This window comes from Bos indicus, chromosome 8, assembly GCF_029378745.1.
Source record: "Bos indicus isolate NIAB-ARS_2022 breed Sahiwal x Tharparkar chromosome 8, NIAB-ARS_B.indTharparkar_mat_pri_1.0, whole genome shotgun sequence".
Lineage (NCBI taxonomy): Eukaryota > Metazoa > Chordata > Mammalia > Artiodactyla > Bovidae > Bos > Bos indicus.
This window is the reverse complement of record NC_091767.1, coordinates 72,564,417-72,590,075: the sequence shown is the minus strand read 5'-3', so window position 1 is coordinate 72,590,075 and position 25,659 is coordinate 72,564,417. Positions and strand designations below refer to the sequence as shown.

At 42.1% G+C, this 25,659-nt stretch overlaps 1 protein-coding gene across 2 annotated transcripts in view; it reads right to left on the bottom strand.

The window, feature by feature from the left end:
• Positions 1–25,659, bottom strand: part of DOCK5 (dedicator of cytokinesis 5) — a 280,813-nt gene that overhangs the window by 77,509 nt on the left and 177,645 nt on the right. For both annotated transcript variants that reach the window (XM_019966376.2, XM_070794944.1), the window contains exons 16-23: positions 24,902–24,974; positions 21,407–21,510; positions 20,120–20,303; positions 12,425–12,522; positions 12,119–12,208; positions 10,691–10,791; positions 7,305–7,439; positions 608–719 (exon numbers count right to left, since the gene is read on the bottom strand). In XM_019966376.2, coding sequence (XP_019821935.2) covers positions 608–719; positions 7,305–7,439; positions 10,691–10,791; positions 12,119–12,208; positions 12,425–12,522; positions 20,120–20,303; positions 21,407–21,510; positions 24,902–24,974 — 897 coding nt within the window. The remainder of the gene's footprint in view (positions 1–607; positions 720–7,304; positions 7,440–10,690; positions 10,792–12,118; positions 12,209–12,424; positions 12,523–20,119; positions 20,304–21,406; positions 21,511–24,901; positions 24,975–25,659) is intronic.

Here is a 25,659-nt window from a genome sequence, read left to right as displayed (position 1 = left end):
GTGGTTGTCACTTCCTTCTCTGATAATGGAATATTACTCAGCCATAAAAAAGACAGATATCATATGACATCACTTACATGTGGCATCTAACAATAACATACATGAATTTATTTATAAAACAGAAACAGACTCACAGACATAGGAAAAAAACTTAACAGTAATCAAAGGGGAGAGGGTAGGAAGGGATAAATTAGGATTAACAGATATACATCATGATATATAAAATAGATAAACAATAAGGACCTGCTGTATAGCATAGGGAACTATATTCAATATCTTATAATAACCTGTAATGAAAAAGAATCTGAAAAAAATACATATGTATAACTGAATCACTTTGCTGTACGCCTGAAACTAACACAACATTGTAAATCAACTCTACTTCAATAAAAATAGGTAGCTTATCTTTGGGAAATGAACATTTGAAAATACAAATGTATGAAAAAGTGAATACAAAGGGATTTCCCCTTTACTTTCTACACGTCATTCTAAAATTAAGTTTTCCATGAATGAGGATTCTTTTTTTTTATCATGCACTGTACGTTTTTCGTTCCCCAGAACATCCTCACCCACAGTATTAAGAGTAGCCCAAGTAGATCAAGCTGACCTTGATCTTGACAGCTTCTTCCATAGGCCTGTCCATCAATGAATTGAAAGCAAGAAATAACTGGCGGATGGAATTATTAAATTCATCTCCATCTTCACTTTGGCCATAAAATCTTAACAGAAAAAAAAAAAAAAAAAGAAGGCAGTCAGACATTCCATGTTTAAAAGACACTTTTCAATAGGTTTGTTGCCTCCCTGATGCTAGCGGCCCACGCCTCACTTGTCACCTCTTCACACTGCACGGAGCCATCTCAGGTGCTCTAACTAAGGGGGATCAGGGAGGCGCCCCGAAGCTGGGAAGTCATCACCACCTGGACAAAAGGAAGGTAGTGATTTGTATGTAAAGTCCTACAACAGAGCTCTCCTCCTGGTCCCCTGAAGCTGTCTGAAGGCCAGTCTTGGTGATGTCCTCCATCATAGTGGCATGTGGGCATTCCTGGAACAGGGTGGGGAACAGCCAGAAGCTGCTTCTCCTCAAGTAGCAGATGAGCCCTGCCTACAAGCCCACCATCCTCAGTTCATGAGAACAATGTCCAATAAGCAGGGGACTTTCTCAGCTACCCAGACTGACAGCTCAGTCTTGCCACCTCCTGCTCTCCAACCCTCCCTCTCTCTCACCTCTTCTAATCATGCTATCTAATCACTCTGCAACTTGAATCATTCTGTCTCATCACATCAAGATCATTTGTGCTGAAGTTTCAGACAATAGGTAGTAAAGTTCTTCAACCCAGAAATGATCTGAAACCAATCTAGTCTGTGAGTCCAGTTAGCATTCTTCTATCTACTGACCTAGCCAATCTGCTCCACAACAGGGCCCTCACAGGACACAGGCCACCTTGGCCTTCACTGATACTGCACTTCATTTCTTGCTTTTTAAATAAAAAAAAAACAAAAAACAAAAACCTTTTGGCCATGCTGTGAGGTATGTGAGATCTTAGTTCCCCAACCGGGGATCAAATACACCTGCATCAGAAGCTCGGAGTCTTAACTGCTGGATCTCCTGGGGAGTCCCTGATTCACGCTTGTTTAAGTAAGGTACCCTGCTTGTCTATCAACTGAAAAGTTGGTTTTTCTCCTAAGTAGAAATCAGAAGTCTCATGTCTCAAGAAACACAGAAGTACTGAAACTGTAGCCCAAGTGCACTTACGCTGGGTGGCCATCTTACCACCAACTGGTCAAGAGTAGGGATGGTTTGAACTTGGAATTTTATACACACACTCAAATATATACGCATATACATATTTATAATCGTCTCCTCCATTCACCTAAAATCTATATGGTACTTATGGAATGTGAACTTCTCTGAAAATTATTCAGAGGGTTCCTGCTAATTCTCAATTCATCCATTCTGCAGAACTGGAAAAGAACTTTATTTGCAATTTATTCCACGAAGTATCTCAAAATGAACATGTGCAAAACAGAACTCACTTGATTTTCCTGCTCATCTTTCAATAGTCCACATCTTGGCAAGTAGCACACCAAACCTAGAAGTTCTCTACAACTCTTCTCTCTCATTCTCCCACCCATTCTAATAGCAAGTCCTGTGACCCTAAATCCCTAAATCAGTCCACTCTCTGCATCTCACAGGAGACAGACCCACCGGATCTCACATTTGAACTATAACAGCCTATTGGAGGGAGGGTCAAGAGGGAGGGGATATATGTATAAACTACAGCTGATTCACATTGTTGAAACTAACATTGCAGAAACACACACAACATTGTAAAACAATTACCCTCCAATTAAAAAAAAAAGACTAAAACTTAAAACACAACAAAAAACAGCCTATTAAGTGGTCACCCAGGTTTCACTCTTAACCCCTGGCAATCCATTTTCCACCTAAGAGATGAGATGATCTTATATTGGGTTGGCCAAAAAGTCCGTTCAAGTTTTTCCACAGCATCCTATAGAAAAACCTAAATGAACTTTCTGGCCAACTCAGTAAAATGTAAGCCAGATATATCACTACCTCTCTAACTGAAACCCTTCAGTGGTTTCCCATGACACCTGGAATGAAATCTGAACTCCTTAGGATGACCTAGGTGGTCTTCATCAGGCATCACTGCCTGTGAGGCTCCGTCCCCCCATTCTGGATCTGTGCTCCAGCAACAGTGGCTTCTCCTGATTCCTCCCACAGGTCACTCGGTGACCCCGCAGGACACTTGCCATAGCTGTTCCTACTCCCCACACTTCTCTTACCTGAGACTTTCAGAGGCCAGCTCCTTGTCTTTCAGTCTCAACACAAATGCTAGCCACCGGAGAAGTCTCTCCCACCAGCTCAGCTCAAGGAGCCCTCCCAAGTCACTGCCACATCAATGCCTTCCCTCCTAGCTTTTATCTATCTGAGATGATCTTGTGGGCTTCTTTATTATCTGTCCCCCTGACCTTGATGTAACCCACAAGCATCACTGGGGCAGGAACCTCGTCTCATCTGTGCTAGACCCCCAACACCCAGAGCACCCTACGTGTGTGACTTAAAAAAAGGAATTATGGACTTCACTGGGAGTCCAATGGTTAAGACTTCACCCTCCAACATTGGGGGTGTGAGTTCAATCCCTGGTCAGGGAGCTAAGATTCCCACATGCCCTGAGGCCAAAAACCAAAACCTAAAACAGAAGCATATTGTAACAAATTCAATGGAGACCCCCCCAAAAAATATTAATTAAAAAGGGACTAACATGAGATTGCAGGATTAAAACCAACCTTCTCAGTGTCCTATTGCATCTATAAAATCCAAGCGATTGACCACAACAAAATTCTGTAAAGCAATTATCCTTCAATTAAAAAAAAAAAAATCCAAGCAAGTGGAGAATACAGATTGCTAGACTCTCTGTCCCAGCTTAAGCTCTTTTTTAGAATGAGAAAACATCAGGGGGAAAAATAATAATAAACAGGCCATCCAGGCCCAAGTTCAAGAGTCACTCTCTTAGTTTCATGGGTTAATTAACTTGGCTTTTCCACTGTTATCATGCAATCTGATGTTGAAAATGATGAACACAATGTTGTTGCTCAGTCAGTCGGTCGTGTCCAACTCTTTGTGACCCCATGGACTGCAGCATGCCAGGTTTCCCTGTCCTTCATCTCCCAGAGCGTCCTCAAACTCACGTCCACTGAGTTGGTGATGCCATCCAACCATCTCGTCCTCTGTCGTCCCCTTCTCCTCCTGACTTCAATCTTTCCCAGCATCAGGGTCTTTTCTAATGAGTTGGCTCTTCACATCAGGTGGCCAAAGTATTGGAGCTTCAGCATCAGTCCTTCCAATGAATATTCAGGACTGACTGCCTTTAGGATTGACTGGTCTGACCTCCTTGCAAGTCCAAGGGACTCTTCTCCAACACCACAGTTTGAAAGTATCAATTCTTTGGCACTCAGTCTTCTTTATGGTCCAACTATCACACCCATACATGACCACTGGAAAATTTGTAGCTTTGACTAGACGGACCTTTGTTGGCAAAGTTAAGAGTGAAAGAACACAATGGGCTGGATGCAATGAAACTTTATGAAGGGTAAGAGAGTCAGTGGATCATTAATGGAAACTGTTTTTTAAAATTTCATCAATTAAGGTTTTCTTTTTATGTTTTTATGAGGATTCTTATTGCTGGACATCAGGGTTTGGTTTGCCATACAAACTTTTAGGTAAGGGAAAGTTTCCTCAGTAGGACATCCTAACTGAATATGTGGAAATTCAGCATTAATTATGAAATACAAATACCAAACAATAAAAGACCATCTGAAAAGACTAACAGAGGGTGAGTATACACCCTGTGCTAGGGGAACACCGCTGGCTTCTGCTAGGGAAGAAAGAGTTGTCATTTGTCCAGCTCAATGTTTAAGTCATTAAACATGTTTATAAACCATAAAAATGTACAAATTCACTGTAGAAACTTTGAAAATGCAGATTAAAAAATAAACCTAAAGTCCTCTTACCTACAGTTTTACTACAATTTTAGCATATTATGCATCCAGTCCTAATTATTTTTGAAATTGTGATATTATGTTTTCTACCTTAGTCTTGAACCTATCAGGGTTCTCTTACCTCATTCAAATACCCTACATTTGAAAGGCTGCAATATACATACTGTAACATTCATCTTTGTTCATACTTGATGGATTTCTTTTCATAAATTTTTAGATGGTTTATCACTGGACAAATATCTTCCTCTGCTTTATGTGTATATGTTTGATTTTTATCCACAGTGCCCAATTTCCATGCTTAAAGAGTTTGTATTCCTATCAGCATTAAAACACATGGCTAAATTTGTCCACTCTTACCAAAGGATGATAAAGATTTTTCACCTTTATTAAATGTAGAGGTAAAGATGGTGTATGTATTACATTTTAATAGTATAAATTTTTTAAAAAATTTAACTGACCACTAGTTTTCTTTAGTAAATTATATTTTTGGTTTGTATTGTGTAAGGATATTTATCATTCTGTAGTTGATTTTTCAGTTCAGTTCAGTAGCTCAGTTGTGTCCGACTCTCTGTGACCCCATGAATCACAGCACACCAGGCCTCCCTGTCCATCACCAACTCCCGGAGTTCACTCAGACTCACGTCCATCGAGTCGGTGATGCCATCCAGCCATCTCATCCTCTGTCGTCCCCTTCTCCTGCCCCCAATCCCTCCCAGCATCAGAGTCTTTGCCAATGAGTCAACTCTTCCCATGAGGTGGCCAAAGTACTGGAGTTTCAGCTTTAGCATCATTCCTTCCAAAGAACACCCAGGACCGATCTCCTTTAGAATGGACTGGTTGGATCTCCTTGCAGTCCAAGGGACTCGCAAGAGTCTTCTCCAACACCACAGTTCAAAAGCATCAATTCTTTGGCACTCAGCTTTCTTCACAGTCCAACTCTCACATCCATACATGACCACTGGAAAAACCATAGCCTTGACTAGATGGACCTTTGTTGGCAAAGTAATGTCTCTGCTTTTGAATATGCTATCTAGGTTGGTCATAACTTTCCTTCCAAGGAGTGTCTTTTAATTTCATGGCTGCAATCACCATCTGCAGTGATTTTGGAGCCCAGAAAAATAAAGTCTGACACTGTTTCCACTGTTTCCCCATGAAGTCATGGGATCAGATGCCATGATCTTCGTTTTCTGAATGTTGAGCTTTAAGCCAACTTTTTCACTCTCCACCTTCACTTTCATCAAGAGGCTTTTTAGTTCCTCTTCACTTTCTGCCATAAGGGTGGTGTCATCTGCATATCTGAGGTATTGATATTTCTCCTGGCAATCTTGATTCCAGATTGTGCTTCTACCAGCCCAGCGTTTCTCATGATGTACTCTGCATATAAGTTAAATAAGCAGGGTGACAATATACAGCCTTGACGAACTCCTTTTTCTATTTGGAATCAGTCTGTTGTTCGATGTCCAGTTCTAATTGTTTCCTGACCTGCATATAGGTTTCTCAAGAGGCAGGTCAGGTGGTCTGGTATTCCCATCTCTTTCAGAATTTTCCACAGTTCATTCTGATCCACACAGTCAAAGGCTTTGGCATAGTCAATCAAGCAGAAATAGATGTTTTTCTGGAACTCTCTTGCTTTTTTGATGATCCAGTGGATGTTGGCACTTTGATCTCTGGTTCCTCTGCCTTTCCTAAAACCAGCTTGAACATCTGAAGTTCATAGCCTTTAATCAGTAAATCTATTGACCTTTGATCCTTACTATAAGTTACAAGTTTTTTTCCATGTTGTTTGCCTTTAATTTTATGATTTTTTAAAAAAACAACGTTTAAAAAAATACACATGCTCAAATCACAGGCTTGCAAGCCTCTTACTTGCAGCTTTATGCCTATTAACATTTTAGTATGTTACCTGTAGTTTCCAAAGTACACATCTGCCTTAGAAATATAGTTGAACAGTTTGGAAATCCAGTAGCGATGGCAATGGGGTTGTGGGCATTCCCAGAAAAGTGATTTTTTCATTTTTGATTTCTATTGTTTTTGATGGAACAGTTATCCTAGGAATTCAAATTGGGAATTATCATATCTTTAGGGCTTAGTTTCACCAGGCACCTCAGCTTTAAGTCAGCAAAAAAACACAAACCTCAGACACAAATCCTCCAAACAACAGCCACTATTTCCATCTACTTCCAACAACAGTTCACGATCCTAGATCTGCACGTCCAATATCACCGTGAAGCGCCTTGCTATTTTAAATACATTCTTGCCACAGGAACCTGATTTCCTAGACATCTGTCACCAACAAAGGCTCTCATTTAGGTTGCACATTGTAGCCACCTGCATCCCTCAGTCCAACTGCCACTACTGCCTTAGAAATTCTGCTGACCCAAAAGGACCTGGCATGAACCTCCTTTAAAGGTTGCACAGTCCACCCTTAAGTTTCCTTGGTGCCTCAGTGGTAAACAAAATGCCAGCAGTGCAGGAGACACGGGTTTGATTCCTGGGTCGAAAAGATCCCCTGGAGATGAGAGGGCAATCCACTCCACTGTTCTTGCCTGGGAAATCCCATGGACATGGGAGCCCGGTGGGTTGCAGTCCATAGGGTTGCCAAGAGTCAGACAGGACTGAGCAACTAAACAACAAGTCCACTCTCATCTTCAGCTCTGAAGTTCTGAAATTTGACAGTTCCATGATCCAAAAGCTCAAAGAGCTGAACATGTACACAAGGAATAAGAAAAAAATACTGTCAGAGAGGGTGGAGAGCATCAACATCGTATTACCATCACCATTACCTCAAGTAGAGTACTCTAGATTGGATGATGAACCTAAACAAGTACTTTAAGGCTTTCAAAGCAGCAAAAAGCAATTCCGTCTTGCTGGAATCATCTGCATTTGCCACGTAAAAGTTCAGTACCTTGGAGAGTTTCCTGAAAAAGAGGAGAAAGAGAAAAGCGTCAGTGGGCAAAGCGGTATTCTGGGGCCCAAGGTGCACAAGACAAAAGGGAACCTGGCTTCTGAGGAAGAAGTCGTAACTATAGTAACTATTTCTTCTAGAAATTTCTACTTCACTGCAGTCTAGCTTCCCTTCTGCTTATAAACCAAGGATAGTTTCTTTTCCTTTGCAGGATTCTTTTTTTTTTAACTTTTTATTTTGTATTGAAATATAGTCAATTAACAATGTTATGATGGTTTCAGGTGGACAGCAAAGGGACTCAGCCATACAGATACATGTATCCATTCTCCCTCGAACTGCCGTTCCATTCTTTTTAAAAGGATCAAGAAAAAGAGCTGAAGGGACGCGAATTGCGAGGGTATTTTAATCTCTAGTATGTTACACAGGGGGCTTCCCAGGTGGTGCAGTGGTAAAGAATCCGCCTGCCAGTGTAGGAGACATGGGTTCGATCCTTGGGTCATTAATATCCCCTGGAGGAGGAAATGGCAACCTACTCCAGTATTCTTGTCTGGGAAATCCCATGGACAGAGGAACCTGGTGGCCTACAGTCCGTGGGGTCGCAAAGAGTAGGACATGACTTATTGACTAAAACAACAACATGTTATGCCGACTTTTTCAAATGTTCTTGTAAGGATGGAATTGTCTGCCTAAGTAGCCACCTTAAAAGAAATCAAATTCCCTCCAATCTGCCCCAACTTTTTAGAATCTCCAAATTGGAGCCAGATGAAAATTTTATTGTCTGAGAAGAGCAGCCCAGAGTTCTGAGCATCTGAACAGATAAAACTGCTCTGGGATTGCTCTTTATGCTTTTCCAGAGTCTTTGGACTAGGCGCTGTTTTAATTTTGGGCCATCTCACATTTTTGAGGGCACTGAAATGTTGAACTTTTCTTCTGGGAATCTTTTTGAGTTTTCCCAGTATTAAGAAAAATTCATAGCAATCATGTAGAATTGATCAATTATTGCAAATCAACTCAGATTACCAGAAGCACACCACTTGGAGTCCTGCACTTGGCTCTGTGTAATAAAGATCCAATGACAGGATTTCATCTTTTTCTTTTTTTGAGTATAGTTGACTTAAAATGTGTTAGTTTAAGGTGTACAGCAGAGTGCATCAGTTTACACATATACATATGCCCACTGTTTTTAATGTTTTCCCATATAGGCCATTACAGAGTACTGAGGAGAGTTTCCTGTACTATATAGTAGGTCTTATTATCAATAGTTATCTATTTTATATACAGTAGTGTATATGTAGCTGTGTATATGTCAATCTTCCAACTTACCCCTCCCCTCCTGTATCCCCTGGTAACCGTAAGGTTGTTTTCTCCATCTGTGACTCTACTTCTACTTTGTAAATAAGTTCGTTTGTACTATTTGTACATCACTTTGCCAAGGGTCCATATAGTCAAAGCTTTGGTTTTTCCAGAGTTGGACCACAAAGAAGACTGAATGCCAAAAAATTAATGCTTTTGAATTGGGGCGCAGGAGAAGACTCTTGAGAATTCCTTGAACTGAAAGGAGTTCAAACAAGTCAATCCTAAAGGAAATCGATCCTGAATATTCACTGGAACGACTGATGCTAAAGCTCCAATACTCTGGCCATCTGATGCAAAGAGCTGATTCATAGGAAAAGACCCTGATGCTGGGAAAGACTGAAGGCAGGAGAAGGGGATGACAGGATGAGATGGTTCATTGGCATCACTGACTCAATGGACACAAGTTTGAGCAAACTCCGAGAGAAAGAGAAGGACAGGGAACCCTGGCGTGCTACAGTCCATGAGGTCACAAAGAGTCGGACACAACTGAGCTACTGAATAACAACAACTTTTTTTTAGATTTCACAAATAAGTAAGATCATATGAAGGATTTTGTCTCTTGTGGCTATTGCCTTGGAAATTCAGACTACTGGGTGTAAAGAACTGCCTCATTGGTTTATCTGCTGCTTCCCTGAACCTAGAGGGCATTATATCCATTGTGTTAATTGCTGATTATGCTTTAATGTCACTTATGTTTTATTACATTTTTGAACCATTATGCAGATAAAACCGAGAACTTTCTTGTTTAGTTCAGAAAAAGACACATGGGATCAAAGGTCTGAATGACAGAGCAGGTCAGCAGGTAGCCTGAGAGATCAGCTGGCAACAACTGGCACAATCAGGCATAAGCCACATGAGAAACATCCCTGCCATCTCAACTACACTCTGTCACTATCGTGTTGCTCTGCACAAAAACCAGAATGCAAGGGGCTGGGGACAGGCCACACTGTGGTGAGCTGGGCACTGCAAGGCAAAGCTCAGAGTAAACACCAGTCAGGTCTCATAATCCAAAGACAGAAAGAAGGCTTCACTCTGGGAAAGGTGGGGACCATTCCCTCTTATGTAAAAGAAAGAAAACTCAACCATTTTCTATCCTCTGAGCCAGTGGTCCCCAACTTTTCTGGCACCAGGGACCAGTTTTGTGGAAGACAATTTTTCTACAGACCAGCGGAACAGAAAATAGTTTTCAGGATGATTCTCATAAGGAGTTTGTAATCTAGATCCCTTGCATGCACAGTTAATAGGAGGGTTCACTCCTATGAGAATCTAATGGCACCATTGATCAGATAGCAGGCAGAGCTCAAGCGATGATGTGAAGGATGGGAAGTGGCTGTAAATATAGATGAAGCTTTCTTCACATGATCACCAGCCACTCACCACCTGCTGTGGGACCTGGTTCCTATTGTGTCACTGATTGGTACCAGCCCATGACCTGGGGGTTGGGGACCCCTGCTCTAAGCAATGACTTCTACAAAGCATTCGTTGTATAGAGTTGAGGGCATGACCTATAGTTCTCTCATATGTGGTCCTCCTTCACCTTCTGACTGATCCCATTGGCACCTCTGGTGATCCCACTGACACCCACCTCCTAAGATCTTGGGTAGGGTCCTCTGTCCTGGATCATGCTCCTAACAATTTCAACTCCTCACCTATAGATGCTCTGGATTCTTAAGGCAGTACAGCCTTATCTCTTCCATAACTTCCCAGAGATGAGGGCCTGAATATAATCCTTTTTCCATAGGCGGAATTGTTGGATGGTTCCCACTTTCCACCAAGAAGTTTAGCACAAGGTTCTGTACTTTAGAGGTGCCGGTCCTCAGCTCATGGCCTTTTGGTTTCTCAACAACCCAGCCCCTGGAGCACAAACCGACAACCCAACCACAGACCCTTCCCGGGCCTGGTACTCACACGTAGGCCAGAGTGGCGCTGAAGTGCTTATAAATGTAGGTCTCGAGAACAGGGTTGAAATGCTGGAACTTGATGTCTCCTATCAGTGAAATAATAAACACCTGCCAAAGGTGAAAAATATAAATAGCAGTACAGCACAAACCCTGGCATTCAGTCAACAAGCTGGGTCTCAATGTATGGGGTCTTTTCCTTCTTGATTATTCTGGCAGCGTCCCCAACATTACTATTCCAGAGCTGAAGAGAAGTCTCAGGTTTCTTTTTATTTAACATGAACAGAGAGACCATGAAGTGTCAGGCACTGTGGTAAATGCTGGGAGGAAGACAATACAATCCAGCACCCCTGGCCTCAGAGAGCTGACCGCCACAGAGAGCGGGCGGGCACAGGTAAACACGTCAGGGAAGAAAACGGAATCGGAGGGGGCAGGGTGTGGGGAGGGGTTTCCTGGAGAATAATAGATACTATCTCAAGGATACAGCTAATGAAATACTGAACGACGTCTCTCTCCTCAGCGCAGTGTGGGTGCCCCTAAAAACTGAACTTCACCAGATTTCTGGGTCTCAATTTTCTGCTCAGATGTTAACTCTTATCAGGTACCATCTTATCACTACCAGACACACAACCAACAAATAACCACTTTGCACCTACTTATGATGCATGCATGCGTGCTTAGTCACTCTGCCATTTTTGACTCTTTCCAACCCTATGGACTGCAGCCCACCAGGCTCCTCTGTCCATATTTCCCAAGCAAGAATACTAGAGTGGGTTGCCATTTCTTTCTCCAGGGGATCTTTGCCATCCAGGGATGAAACCTGGGTCTCCGGCATCTCCTGCATTGCATGCGGTTACTTTACCACTGAGCCACCTGGGAAGCCCATGTTCTGGTTTAGGGCCAGATGATTTTAAATCAAGTTAAAGGGATTCCTTATGTCAAATGTAGTAAAATACCTAATTTTCCTGAATGAGAAAGAAAAAGCATATCAAAAAAAAAAAAAAAAGAAAAAGCATATCAAAAAGGAAGATTTAACAGGAATTGAAGAAAAAAGGTCTTGACTATAAGTCAATCATATCTAGGTACCACCCTGGTGGTCCAGTGGTTAAGAATCCATCTTCCAATGCAGGGGACATAGGTTCAATCCTGGGCTGGGGAACTAAGATCCCACATGCCACGAGGCAACGAAGCCTGAGCACTGCAGCTAGAGAGAAGTTCAAGTTCAAGACCCATCACAGCCAAAAATAAATAAATAAAAAATTTAAGAAGTCAATTGTATCTAACATTACTTCTGGGAATGTTGCCTCAAGAATTCATCAGAGAGATGTATATAAATATTTATGCAGGAGGATATTGTCACCATTATTTATAATAGTGAACTATCAAAAACCACAAAGTTGTGAGAATGAACACTAAGTTAACATGCATAATTGCTTACCAGTGCATCAAACACGAGGAAGTCATATGTTTCATCATCTGACATTTCCATCATGATGTTAAAAAGTGCATCTAGTGTATCTTGCAAAAACTGAAGACAAGAAACAGAGAGGTTATCTGGTGAGTGCAGAAATATGAGGAGAATTAGATTTCAAAAGAAGAGGTTTAAAAATAGCATTTTCCTAAAAACTGGCACACTTGCTTCCCAATGCAGACTAAGGGTTATGTTTACACCCACTGGGTTCATTTAAGATGCTGAACTAAGGATGCAGTGGCTGTAGTCTTACCTGTGAATAAATAAACATACCTTCACAATCTCTCCTCCATCCACCTCCATTAACTTCTTCAAGTTGTGTTTAATATTCTGAGGGCTTGAGCGCCAATTTAACAAGCCTAACAGGTCAACTGGGAAGAACAACCACAAACCATAAGCGTTAGACACAGATGTGCAGAGCAACCCACACACACAGCTCTGCAGAGGAGATCATTGCTCCTGCAGGTGGCTAGAACCTTACGCAGTCTTTTAATTTACTGTCTCTTACCTAACTCAAAGAAAACCTTTTAGTAATCTTTCCTTCTTCACAGAGAAAAAAAACCAACCACAATTGTACAAGAACCTAAAACATTTCCTGAATAGAATGCACACCTCTCATGTAAGATATCACCGTCTTACACATGAATCACTAAAATAACCTACCGACCTTTAATTTGCTGTACTGCTTAATTTGTCCCTTGTCACTCTGTGTGTCTTGGTGGATGCAGAGGGGAAAACAAACTTACAGATGTACATTAATTCATTTAAATATCACATCCACAGTGTAGAGATTTCACTGATTTTTTTTAACTTAAAAACAATTTATTTTATATTGGAATATCATTGATCTACAATGCTGTATTAGTTTCACGTGTACAGCAAATGATTCAGCTATAGTGAGTGAGTGAAAGTCACTCTGAAATGTCCGACTCTTTGCAACCCCATGGACTACAGCCCACCAGGTTCTTCCGTCCATGGAATTTTCCAGGCAAGGATACTGGATGGGTAGCCATTCTTTTCTCCAGGGGATCTTCCCTGGGTCTCCCAGGAATCAAACCCGGGTCTCCTGCATTGCAGGCAGATCCTTTACCATCTCTGAACTACCAGGGAAGCCTGATTTAGTTATAAGAATATGTAATATGTATATGTAAAAAGAATATATAAATATTTATGTTTTTTTTCAGATTCTATTCCCCATACAGATTATTACAGAGAATTGTTATACAAGAATAAATAAGAATTATATAGGAATATATAAGAATATATACTGTAATAATACTGAGTATACATAATATATAAGAATTATATGTAAGAATACAGTTACAGTAATGTATAATATGTAAATATATATAACACATAATTATATATATAAATATATAAAAATTATATATTCATATATATATGTATATATGTTCTTTTTTAGATTCTATTTCCCATATAGATTATTACAGAGAACTACTCTGAGTAGAGTCCTGTGTGTTATTCAGTAAGTCCTTGATGGCTACCTATTATATAGGTATGTATATGTTATATATAGGTATGTATATGTTTTATAGGTATGTATATTTATTTCATAGGTGTGTATATGTTAATCTCAACCTCCTAATTTATCCCTCCACCCCACTTTTCCCCTTTGGTAACCAAGAACAGATTCTGTTTCATTTTATTTGTTTCATTTTTGAGATGAAGAAACTTAAGCTTTGTGAAATTAAATTACCAGCCTTAGATTACACAACTGCCAGAGAACAGCATGAATGGAATTTAATAACAGATTTTCTGATTCTCCAAAATCATGTCCTTGCTATTCTATCATACTCCCTCCCAGAGTTCTTCAAAGAAATAAAACAGATGGCAAATCAGATGGGTTGCTATACTGAAGGATGGTAGAACAGATGAATGGCCTGCAGGGTAACTCTGCGACAAAAATCTTCGGGTGTTTTTGGATTTAAAATGCAGAATTTGGGATCTATAAACCACTTACAATGGGCTTCCCTGGTGGTTCATGGTTAAGAATTCACCTGCAATGCAGGAGACCCAGGTTCGATCCTTGGGTCAGGACGATCTCCTCGAGAAGAAAATGGCAATTCAACCCAGTATGCTTGCCTGGGAAATCGCATGGGCAGAGGGGCCTGGTGGACTACAGTCCATGGGGTCACCAGGGTCAGACACAACTTAGCAACTACACAACCACAAGCCATTTACAGGTCTAATGAATGTCTAGATACTGAAAGTGTCACTTTAGTGTCATACTAAAGCAGGCATCTGGACCATTACTACTTTATCATTTTGTCTAGTACATCAAGTTACTATTACTATTCGTAGAGCATTTTTTAGTAAGCGTAGCACTATGTATTTTTAATCAATGGATCTGTATAAACACATATATAAGGAGTTGAAAATGCATTCTGTTCGTGAGAACAGCCAGTCTGCTTCAGTGTGTTTGTTTTACTGGCATGCACATGTTGAGTTCCTGGGAAGCCTCCAATGCTTAGAGACATCCCACTGTCAACAAAATAAAATCCCAATAGCATTCACAGTAGAAGGTGCTAAGGTCCCTCCTAGGGTTTGCCTGCCAGCCCATCACAGGCAGACAGATCAACTCAATACTCCCCAAGCTGTGGCATGCTCTTCAATCATTTTCTGTCTTTACTTCCCTTTGTTTGAAATGTCCAGAAATACTATACTGCTGTGACCAAAAATTCCATTCAGGTTTTATCCATATGCTGTTACGGAGGGACTTCCCTGGTGGTCCAGTGGTTGAGAGTCTGCCTTCCAATGCAGGGAACACAGGTGTGATCCCTCATCAGGGAATTAGGTGGAGAAGGAAATGGCGGCCCACTCCAGTGTTCTTGCCTGGGGAATCCCAGGGACGGGGGAGCCTGGTGGCCTGCCGTCAATGGGGTCGCACAGAGTCAGACACAACTGAAGTGACTTAGCAGCAGCGGCAGCAGGGAATTAGGATTCCACATTCTACTCTACGGGACCACTAAGCCCACGCACTGCAACTACCGAGCTCGCACACTCAGAAGCCTGCTTGGTGCAACTGGAGAGAAACCTGCGCACCACAACCAACACCTGATGAAGCCAGTAAATGATGTGTGCTCAGTTGCTCAGTTGTGTCCGACTCTTGTGCAACCCCACGGACTATAGCCCACCAGGCTCCTCTGTCCATGGGATTTCCCAGGCAAGAATACAGGAGTGGGTTGCCATTTCCTTCTCCAGGGGATTTTCCCAACCAGGGATCGAACCCAGGTCTCCTGCATTTGCAGATGGATTCTTTACAGTCTGAGCCAACAGGGAAGCCCAAATAGGTAATAAATAAATACACTTTAAAATTTATTTAAAAAAAAAAGATGTTATGGAAAAACCCAAGCAAACTTTTTGGCCAACCCAATGCTGTGGATTTGGTCAGCTGCTACTTCTACCTCAAGACTCATTTCAAACTTTATTCCCTCTAGGAAGACATAACCAATCATTCTGTTCTATCTGCACTCCCTGTCCATATATATGTACATTAGGACAAATAAGTAAGGACACACTTGACACCTCTTTGCCTCTTCCCATAGATTGAAACACTTGAGGGGAGGGACCATATCGTATTCATTCTTAAAGCCATCACAGTGCTAGCCACCTAGCAGGTGTTCAGTACACGCTGGATCAGACGGCATAGCAGGATGGAATCAAAACCAGCAGCCCCAAGGAAACTGGTAGTGTACACGAGACAATTCTTCACTCCTTACATAAATACTTCAGAACAGACACTGTGCTAGACCTATCCACTAGGCACTGTCCATTCCAGCTTCCCATCTCCTATTTCTGCCCGAGGCTAGTCAACCATTCTGTTCCACTGGTTACACTTCATTTCACGAGCGCTACCTAAGGAAAAGGACTTAGATACGCCATCAGCAGAGAAGAGTCGAGCAGCAGATTTTAGCATCTGCCAAGCACCCGCTCATCAGCCTAGAGGTTTATTCCCTAGAGATGCTTGCATGCTCCATCAGTGCTCATATTAAGGATGTATTTGGCAAAGGTGAACCATAAGGCCTTAGGGCAAGAAAAGTGGTGGCACAGTCACAGAAACAGGCCTAGACTCACCGTGTTTCTGGGATTCACACAGGTTGATGAATGGCTCTGACAAACTTCATTGCTGTATAGTATCTATCCCATTATATGGATGTACCAGAATTTGTTCATCCATTTTACTGTCAATGAACAACCAGATGGGGGAACGCTCTGCCAATCCAATGGTTAGGACCCCACACCTACACACCAAGGGTCTGGGTTCAATCCCTGGTCAGAAAACTAAGATCCTGCAAGCCAAAGCAGCACAGCCAAAAACAAAAAACAAAACAACGCCCCCCAAACCAGATGGGTTGTTTGTGGTTTTGAGACATCATAAACAACTGTGCTGTGTACATTCTCATATGCCTCCCGGTTTACAGGTACAGCTGCTTATCTGAGGTATAAAACTAGAGTATATTTCTGGGTTATCAGGAATGACCACCTTCAACCATATCAGATACTACCTAAATGTTATCCAAAGTTGTTTCAACTTACATCTCCATCAGAAGTATGTAGGAATTCATGATCCTCTAATTGACAGTCCTCAAATTTAGGGTAGTGATTACCTTTGGGAAAAGATTAGGACTGCAACATTTAAAAAAGAAAAAAATGACCAAAAAAACCCTAAATTTTGCTACAAATATGTATTTTCAGATCCAACTCCATTACTTATGAGTTCAGGCACAGTATTAGGTAAGGTGTTACAGAAAAACTTGAATGAACTTTTGGCCAGCCTAATATTTCAGTTTCTTAACTCAGCATTCTGATCAGCATATTGACATTAATGATAACAACATGGGTGTCTTCCTGTGCGAGGATGTCCATGGGTAAAATGAGACAGCTGTGAAAGCCTGGCGCAAGGCCTATACCTGCAGAGACTTGACTCTCCTCTCCCTTTTCTAGAACAAATCTATTCTCACCCTCCAAACGGTCCAGCAACAAAACGATCCCATATAAATTGAGCTGTTCTAGTTTCAAAAAAATTCATAAAGTAATGAAAGCACCTACAGGCTCTGTTTGTGACAAAGTCCAGTGGCTTTTGACCTTTGGAGTCCAAACAGCCCTCCAAAGGCTAAGGAACAACACCCCTGGTCAGTCTCTGTGTAAAAGGAGAACAGATACATTCCTAATCAGCAAACGCCCTCGTAGAGTTGACGGTTTACTTATGTTCCTCAGCTGCTTCTTTCTCAGAATAAATTGAACTGGTTCTTTATCATTCCCATCATATTAGAAGAAAGCAGAGAAACAATAACACTTACGATCTGCTGCTGGGAATACCCTGTCTTTTCAAATATGCACAAGGCTGCCCTATCTGTCCCCTCTTCCTACTCTGTCCAGGCCGACAGCAGGTGAGATCAGGTGACTTGTCCAAGATGAACCAGCTAGCAAGTGGCAGAGCTGGGAACTGAACCCAGGCAACTGGCTCCAAATTCTCCTTATATATTTAAACAAAACTAAGGTTATGTTCTATGTACTGTTAACATTTTTATATGTCTTTGTTTTGAAATCTTGAGTTGGCCCCAAAGTTCATTCATGTTTCTCTGAGGATATTACAGAGGAACCTGAATGGACATTTTTGGCCAAGCCAGCTTTTTTCACAGTCTCATATATTTTATCATTTAATAACATTATAGACTTTGACCTCATCCCCAACTACTGGACATCTGGATTGTTTGCCGTGTTCCCCCATTATGAATAATAGGGAAACCTCCTCCTACAAAAATCTTTGTGCACATCCCTCATTGTCCATTTACGTTCACTTTCTAGGGGTCACAGTGCTAGACCAAAGGGTCTGAAAATATTTAAAATCTCTGATACATCTTAATCATTTCCAATATGATGCTAAAGCTGAAACTCCAGTACTTTGGCCACCTCATGCGAAGAGTTGACTCATTGGAAAAGACTCTGATGCTGGGAGGGATTGGGGGCAAGAGGAGAAGGGGACGACAGAGGATGAGATGGCTGGATGGCATCACTGACTCGATGGACGTGAGTCTCAGTGAACTCCGGGAGTTGGTGATGGACAGGGAGGCGTGGCATGCTGCAATTCATGGGGTCGCAAAGAGTCGGACACAACTGAGCGACTGATCTGATCTGATCTGATTTAACCTTTTATCAACAATTTATTTATACTTTTTCCCTAACAACGGTTATATCGTGGATACAGTTTTGACATGTAAGCTCAGAATGCTTTCTAGCTTAATTTTTAAGGTGTTTCTCTTTTCCTAATTAATAGACTTTATTTTGGAGAAGGAAATGGCAACCCACTTAAGTATTCTTGCCTAGAGAATCCCGTGGACAGGGGAGCCTGGTGGGCTGCTGTCCATAGGATCGCACAGAGTCAGACACGACTGAAGCAACTTAGCATGCGTGCATGCACTGGAGAAGGAAATGGCAACCCACTCCAGTATTCTTGCCGGAAGAATCCCAGGGATGGAGAAGCCTGGTGGGTTGCCGTCCATGGGGTCGCACAGAGTCGGACATGACTGAAGCGACTTAGCAGCAGCAGCCACAGCAGTCTTTATTTTTTTGAGCAGTTTTAGGCTTGCAGAAAAAATTAAGCCCAAAATGCAGAGTTCCCAAATATCCTTTCAAGGTTGCAGAGTTTCCAGTATTATTAACATCCTGCATTACTGTAGTACCTTTATTACAACCGATGAGCCAACACTGATAAAGATCATGAACTCAAGGCTGTCGTTTAAGTTGGGCTTCACTTTGTATATTCTGTGGGTATGGACAAATGTCCAGTGACATATATCCCTGTACCCATTAGGGTATCATTTAGCATATAGCTTTACTGTCCTAAAAATCCCTCTTCTTTGTCTGTTCATCCCTCCCTCTCTCCCCGAGCCCTTTGTAATCATGGATCTTTTCACGTCTTTATAGTTTCGCCTTTTTTCTGGCTTCATTTTTGGTGCATGCTTTTACTTTCCCATAAGTAACAGCGCTAAGCCTCACTCTATTGAGTCTAGACACTTGCTCAAGTTGAAATACTATCCATATTCTCTACCCAACCATGATTCACCAAAATAAATCTTTAGACCCTTTCTAAAGACCGAACACATGCTATCTGATGATCCTTGAGTGTCCCTTGTATCTCAGCTGCTTTGTCTACCTTATCATCTCCCTAAGGCAGAGCCCCAACTCTTCTCAAAGGTCAAAGGGACGAATCATCCACACAGCACAGGGGATACAGAATTTTTAAAGCAAGTCCGCAGAGCATCTAACCCTTGGAGCACTATATCCAGCAGCACTCCTTAGAAATTACATAGGTTAAGTAAATAAGAAGCTGTTATTGGCTATCAAATGCCATGATATACCCAAGAGAAGTTAAAATTGCTATCAGATTTCAAGAAGGGACAAAGTAAAGCTGACTCTGAACTGTTCAGCTGATTTTATGAAAACTCTCTGACTGCTTGAGAAAAAAATGGGGAAAGAGGAGTCTACATGCCAACAGATGGAAAGGCTAACAGGAAATCCTCCCTGCTCTTTGCCATCCTTCTTGAGCAAGGCACGGATATTTGCCTGCCAGTGTCCTTCCCCTGCTACCACAATCTCTCATTACACACATTATACAAAGAACAGTATTAGAGCTCTTTGCTGCACTGAAGGAATGAAACATAAGACCTTCAAATTTTACAGCCTCCATTAGAATACATTTGTAGGTTTTACCATATTTAAAAAACACCAGGTTTTTCATCCTGGTTCAAAGATAGACAAAGAAGCCTCATAAAAAGCTTTAGCTATCTAATAGTTCTACCTAGAACATCACACAAAGAGCAGAATCCAGAAAGCCTAGGACCCCATCTCAGAAGACTGATGGTCCAGTCTCTTGAATTTAACAAAGGAGCCCAGGAGGACCCAATAGAAAACCCATTCTGGTGTCATTCTGGTCACCACGCCTACCATTCTGGGTGAGCTTCGTGGAACATATAAGGGTGGCAATCTGAAAGCTGTCCTTTGTGCTGTCTTTGGCTGGTGCAAAGTTGGCTGAGTTTTTAGATGCTTGGAGCTCCTTTTCTTCCATCTCCACCTTGGTTCCAGGCAAGGTCAGGTAGAATTTAGCATCTTCCATCTTCTTGTTGTCACCCTGCAAAGGAAGCATGTCAGGGATGCCAGAGAGTAGACAAAATCCCTTGGATGCAAATAAAATAATATTTATCATGAGCACAGTGTATTTCTAGCATAAGAAAGTTTTTATAGTAGATCCCTTCTAACTCTGAGGTGTTATGATATTTTTCAAAAATCTGAGCCTAGAAATAATTTAAACATTGTATGAAAATGGAATAAGTAATGAAGCAGAAATCAGTATCCTAGTCTGTGTTATAAATATGTAAGTAAAGAGTAAGGATGGTTTTCTTGAATGTGTAAATTGTCACAGTTATACTTCATTGGGTCCCCTGAGAAGAAACAGCCAGCCATGGCTTCCAACACTAATTCTGAGCTCAGGAGCTATTACCAGAAATACACTTCAGGCAGCTTCATCTCAGAAAAGCTATGAACTGAAAAAATCCTCCTTGATGTTGTTGGACAAATGAGATCTTCTCAATATCTACTTTCGACTCTAAAATCTCAGTGGGAATGAGAGCTCTGCAGCACTCAGATGGAAGAATAAGGACAAAACTGATACCGGAGGAAGAGGGGCCCCAGAGCACAGAAACGGTGCCTGGCTCATGCTGATATGAAAACCACATCCTACCACACCCACCACCACACCCACCACCTGCTAACCCAGCCCAACAGCGCAGTTATCAACGCTCCACAAGGGGTGATGCAAAGAACAAAGCCAGAGAACAACCTCTGGCTGTTCACCTCCACGATGCCATTTGCAGAAGAAGGAGGGACCATCCTTTAAAAAAAAAAAAAAAAATTTTTTTCTTGGCCATGCTGAACAGCATGTGGGATCCAAGTTTCCCAACCAGGGATCAAACCCACGCCCCCTGCAGTGGAAGTGTGACTGGCTGTCCCCACTGGACCATCAGGGAAGTCCCAGGACCATCATTTATTGGACTGAAGGGGATGGGAGTCCATGAAGCTAGTGTGACCACAGTCCTCTAGGATTCGAGACTGATAAGTGCGAACACATACAGCTCTAGAGAAGATTCTGATAGTTATACACGAAGGCTAAAAGGAGTTTTCAGAATCATTTTCACAGGGAGTACGGAGGTCCTCAGCCTCTTTCGTTAGCACCACCTTATACACCACCAGATCGTGCCTCCCGTCCTGCAGAGTGGTGCCATTTATGTTCATCAGCTTCACAAAGGACACGCCAAAGGCTCGCTCCGATTTATCTCTGGCTGAAAAGACAAGAATATATGTCTGAGCGGGACAGAAGAATACCAGGAGTGATGGCTATGACAGCTGATGGCTCTGCAGTCAGGTGTTCGACCGCACACTCATCAACTAGTTCAGTGAGCTCCAATAAGCCACATGGATTATCCATGTCACTGCCTCCCTGAAGGAAATAGTTCCTTAACTGAAATCTTCTGGTGCCCCCCACACATATCCTGCTCTTCCTATATTTATGAATGAATGACAACAGAATCCACTCAAACATCCAATCAGAACAATGAGTATCGACACTGACCCCACCTCCAGGCTAACCCCACATCCTAAGAGCCTCTGGACACCTCTTCTCTCCATTCCTGCTGTTCCCTCCTGAGTCCAGGCCACCCTCATCACTTCCCTGTGTTCCCATAAGCTCTTCATAACAGGTCTCTCTGTCTTTAGCCCTTCAACCACCCAACATCTCTCCACTCTTTGGTATGAATTTCCAAAATCAAACCTAATCAGGTCAAATGCCATGCTTCCAAACCATTCCATGGGCTATCTCACTACTGCTGTTTTAAAACAGACTCAGTATGTATGTATGTACACTCTGTATATATGTATTTAGTTATATTTTGTTGCGCTGGGTCTTTGATGCTGTGCACAGGCTTTCTCTAGCTGTGCTGAGCAGGGACCACTCTCTAGTTGTGTATGGGCTTCTCATTGCAGCAGCTTCTCTTATTTGGAGCATGGGCTCTAGAGCACAGGCTGAGTAACTGTGGTGCATGGGCTTAGTTGCTCCTCAGCAAGTAGGATCTTCCCAGACCAGTGATGAAATCCATGACCCCAGCATTGGTAGGCAGATTCCCAGCCACTTGACCACCAGGGAAGTACCTCAGCAAGTATTTTATTTATTATATTTCAAGGTTTGTGGACAGCAAGGAGATCAAACCAGTCAATCCTAAAGGAAATCAATCCTGAATATTCACTGGAAGGACTGATGCCAAAGCTCCAATACTTTGGCCACCTGATGCGAAGAGCCTGCTCATTGGAAAAGACCCTGATGCTGGGAAAAACTGAGGGCAGGAGGAGAAGGGGCGACAGAGGATGAGATGGTTGGATGGCATCACCAACTCCATGGACACGAGCTTGAGCACACTCCGGGAGACAGTGAAGGACAGGGAAGCGTGGTGTGCTGCAGTCTGTGGGGTTGCAAAGAGTCAGACACAACTTAGTCACTGAACAATAACAAAGTTGTGATGCCATCTAAGGTTTCTGTTCCTCTCTTTTTCCAAGATGCCAATGTGCCAGGAAAAGGGGTTATGTGTTTCTTGTGGCATCTGGGAGGGAGCCTCCTGAGGAAGGAAAGGGCCTCCCTCCTGGTCTTCAGAGTTGGCCTCTGAGCTTACCATGTTCCCTACTCAGATGTCTATGGCTGGGGTGGCTCGTGGCCCCTTCTCCCCACAGGCACACCTCTAAGCTCTGCTAGGTCTTGTGTGTCTCCAGACTGGCTGGGCAGGTATCTGTTATGAAAAGATTATACTATAGTCCATTCATATGTTCTCCTCTCAATGGCCACTTGGGCCGTGTCCAGTTTGGTTGGGGATACCATGACTAAAGCTGTTATAAATAGATAACCAAATCACCACCACCACCTATATACTTGCAATCCCCAATCATTTTGGCACCAGGGACTGGTTTCATGGAAGATAATTTCTCCACAACCAGGGGCAGGAGGAATGGTTTCAGGATGATTCAAATGCATTACATTTATTGTGCACTTTATTATTATTGCATCAGCTTTACCTCAGATCATCAGGCATTAGACTCCAGAAGGTAGGGACTCCTGACCTATACAACACTCTTTAATGGCTCCTCTACAAGATGGTCTGAAAAGAATCTTCACTTTTCATGACCCTGCTCCAGCCTGCCTGGAATCAGACTGCCAAGGTGTCAATCTGGGTTCTTACTAGCCCTGTGACCTTGGGCAAAGTGAAAGTAAAAGTCACTCAGTCATGTCCAACTCTTTGCAACCCCATGGACTTCTCCATGGAATAGCCAGGCCAGAATATTGGAGTAGGTAGCTGTTCCCTTCTCCAGGGGATTTTCTCAACCCAGGGATCGAACCCAGCTGAGCCACCAGGGAAGACCAAGAATACTGGAGTGCGTAGCCTATCCCTTTTCCAGCAGATCTTCCCAGGAATTAAATCAGGTTCACCTGCATTGCAAGGGGACTCTTTACCAGCTGAGCTACCAGGGAAGCCCAACCTTGGGCCTAACATCTCTGTGCCTCACTTTCCTTATGTACAGATGTGGATAAAAGTAGTATGGATCTTATCAGACTACTGTAGATACTAAACAAGACAGTGTATAAATATAAATACCACATGGTATTTGGTACAAACTAAGAGCTTGAGAAATGCTCCTTCAGTATAATGTAGAACTGGACGAAATTGCTAATATTTGATTATTTGCTACTGACCTATGAAACTGGCACTTTAAGATGGCTCAATTTAATATTATAATTGCTCCCACTTCAGCAGCCCTTTCCTTTTCAAACACATTTCTCCACCATCACCCTTCGCTGGGTTAACCTCTGCTATCTTCGAGGCTCAGACAGGATGTAGGAAATCTTAGGAGTTGTAGGAAATCCCCAGGCAGGGTTGGGTGCTAGGCTTACAACTCCACATTTGCTGTTGTAACACGTCACATTGACCTGACCTTCATTGTCTGTTTTCATAGTCATCTTTCTAACTAGATCACAGAGACTTTTCAGAGCAGCGTCTGAATCCTGTCTGCTATTATCTATTGAGGGCCTGGCCTGCAGTCTGGTAGGCAGACGGCAGTCAAAAATTTCAGTTTGGAAGGAAGGACTGGACTTTCATGCAGTGCTGAATAAGAACAACACTTCCAGACACCTGTGATCAATCGGAAAATAAACAATATTCTCCTTTGTTCGTACTTTAGAAACGTCAACTCATGAACTATGATCTAAAATTTGAAATAGTTCTTTCATTAGAAAAAAATTGGGGAAACTAGAGATTAAAAACTTTTCTGGCTTCAGGATTTCTCAGCAATATGACAACATACACTGTGAATGCCTAAGAGGAAAATATAATACACAAGCATTTCCTATCTCTATCCAATTGTGAAACTCATTGTGTCAGAGAACATCTGTTAGCATCTTAGAGAACCTTAGTACTCACAGAACACATTTTGGGGAAATTCTGATACAGAATGAACAACACAAATCCTGGAAACCTAGAAAAATTCATTAAAAAATATTTCCTTAGCACCAGTGAATCCTCAAAGATGCCAAATATCTTGTTCTACAGACACACAAAAGTGCTGTCAAGCAGGAGGTTTTTTTGATGAAAGATTGTTTTGATGAAAGTATGTCACAGACCTCCTAATACTTACATTCCTGAGACGACCGGTGTCGGAAGGTAAACCTTATATGGCAGCGAGTAACTTCTTCTATAGCAATGGACACCTGTATAATAATTCAGAATTACGAGTTTATATTAATTCAGTCCTTGGCATGCAAAGCTCATTTTATAAAATGAGGCCCATTTTAGTATCTGGTCATAAGGAGTCATTGTGATAGAGTGAGATTTCGTGGAGGACTTCATTCAAGAGAGCTTTAGCTATTTCTCAAAACCAAGTAAAGCTCAAGAGATCATCTTTGCTATTTATCATAGATTCTGAAAGCGGAGATACTACAAATTTCTAGTGTCTTCTCAAGTATGAAGCAGGAGATGCTTCAGAGTGAAAACATCAGTACCTGTACCTTTCAGACTACAAGCTGTACGTGAATACAATAACATTTAGGGACTATAACAGAAGGAAAGGGCTTTCCTGGTGGCTCAGTGGTAAAGAATCTGCCTGCCAAGGCAGAAGACCCACGATCGATTCCGGGGTCGGGAAGGTTCCCATGAGAGGGAAATGGCAACCCATTCCAGTATTCTTGCCTGGAGAAACCCATGGACAGAGGACCCTGGCAGGCTACAGTCCATGAGGTCACAAAGAGTCAGACATGACTGAGCACATACACACACTAGAACAAAAAGATAAAATACTGGAGAAAAGGAAGCTTTTTCTTTTTGCTGCTTATATGTAGAGAAGAGACAGGGAAAACAGAGGCATGGGGCAATGTAGAGAGCAGAGAATTTGTGGCA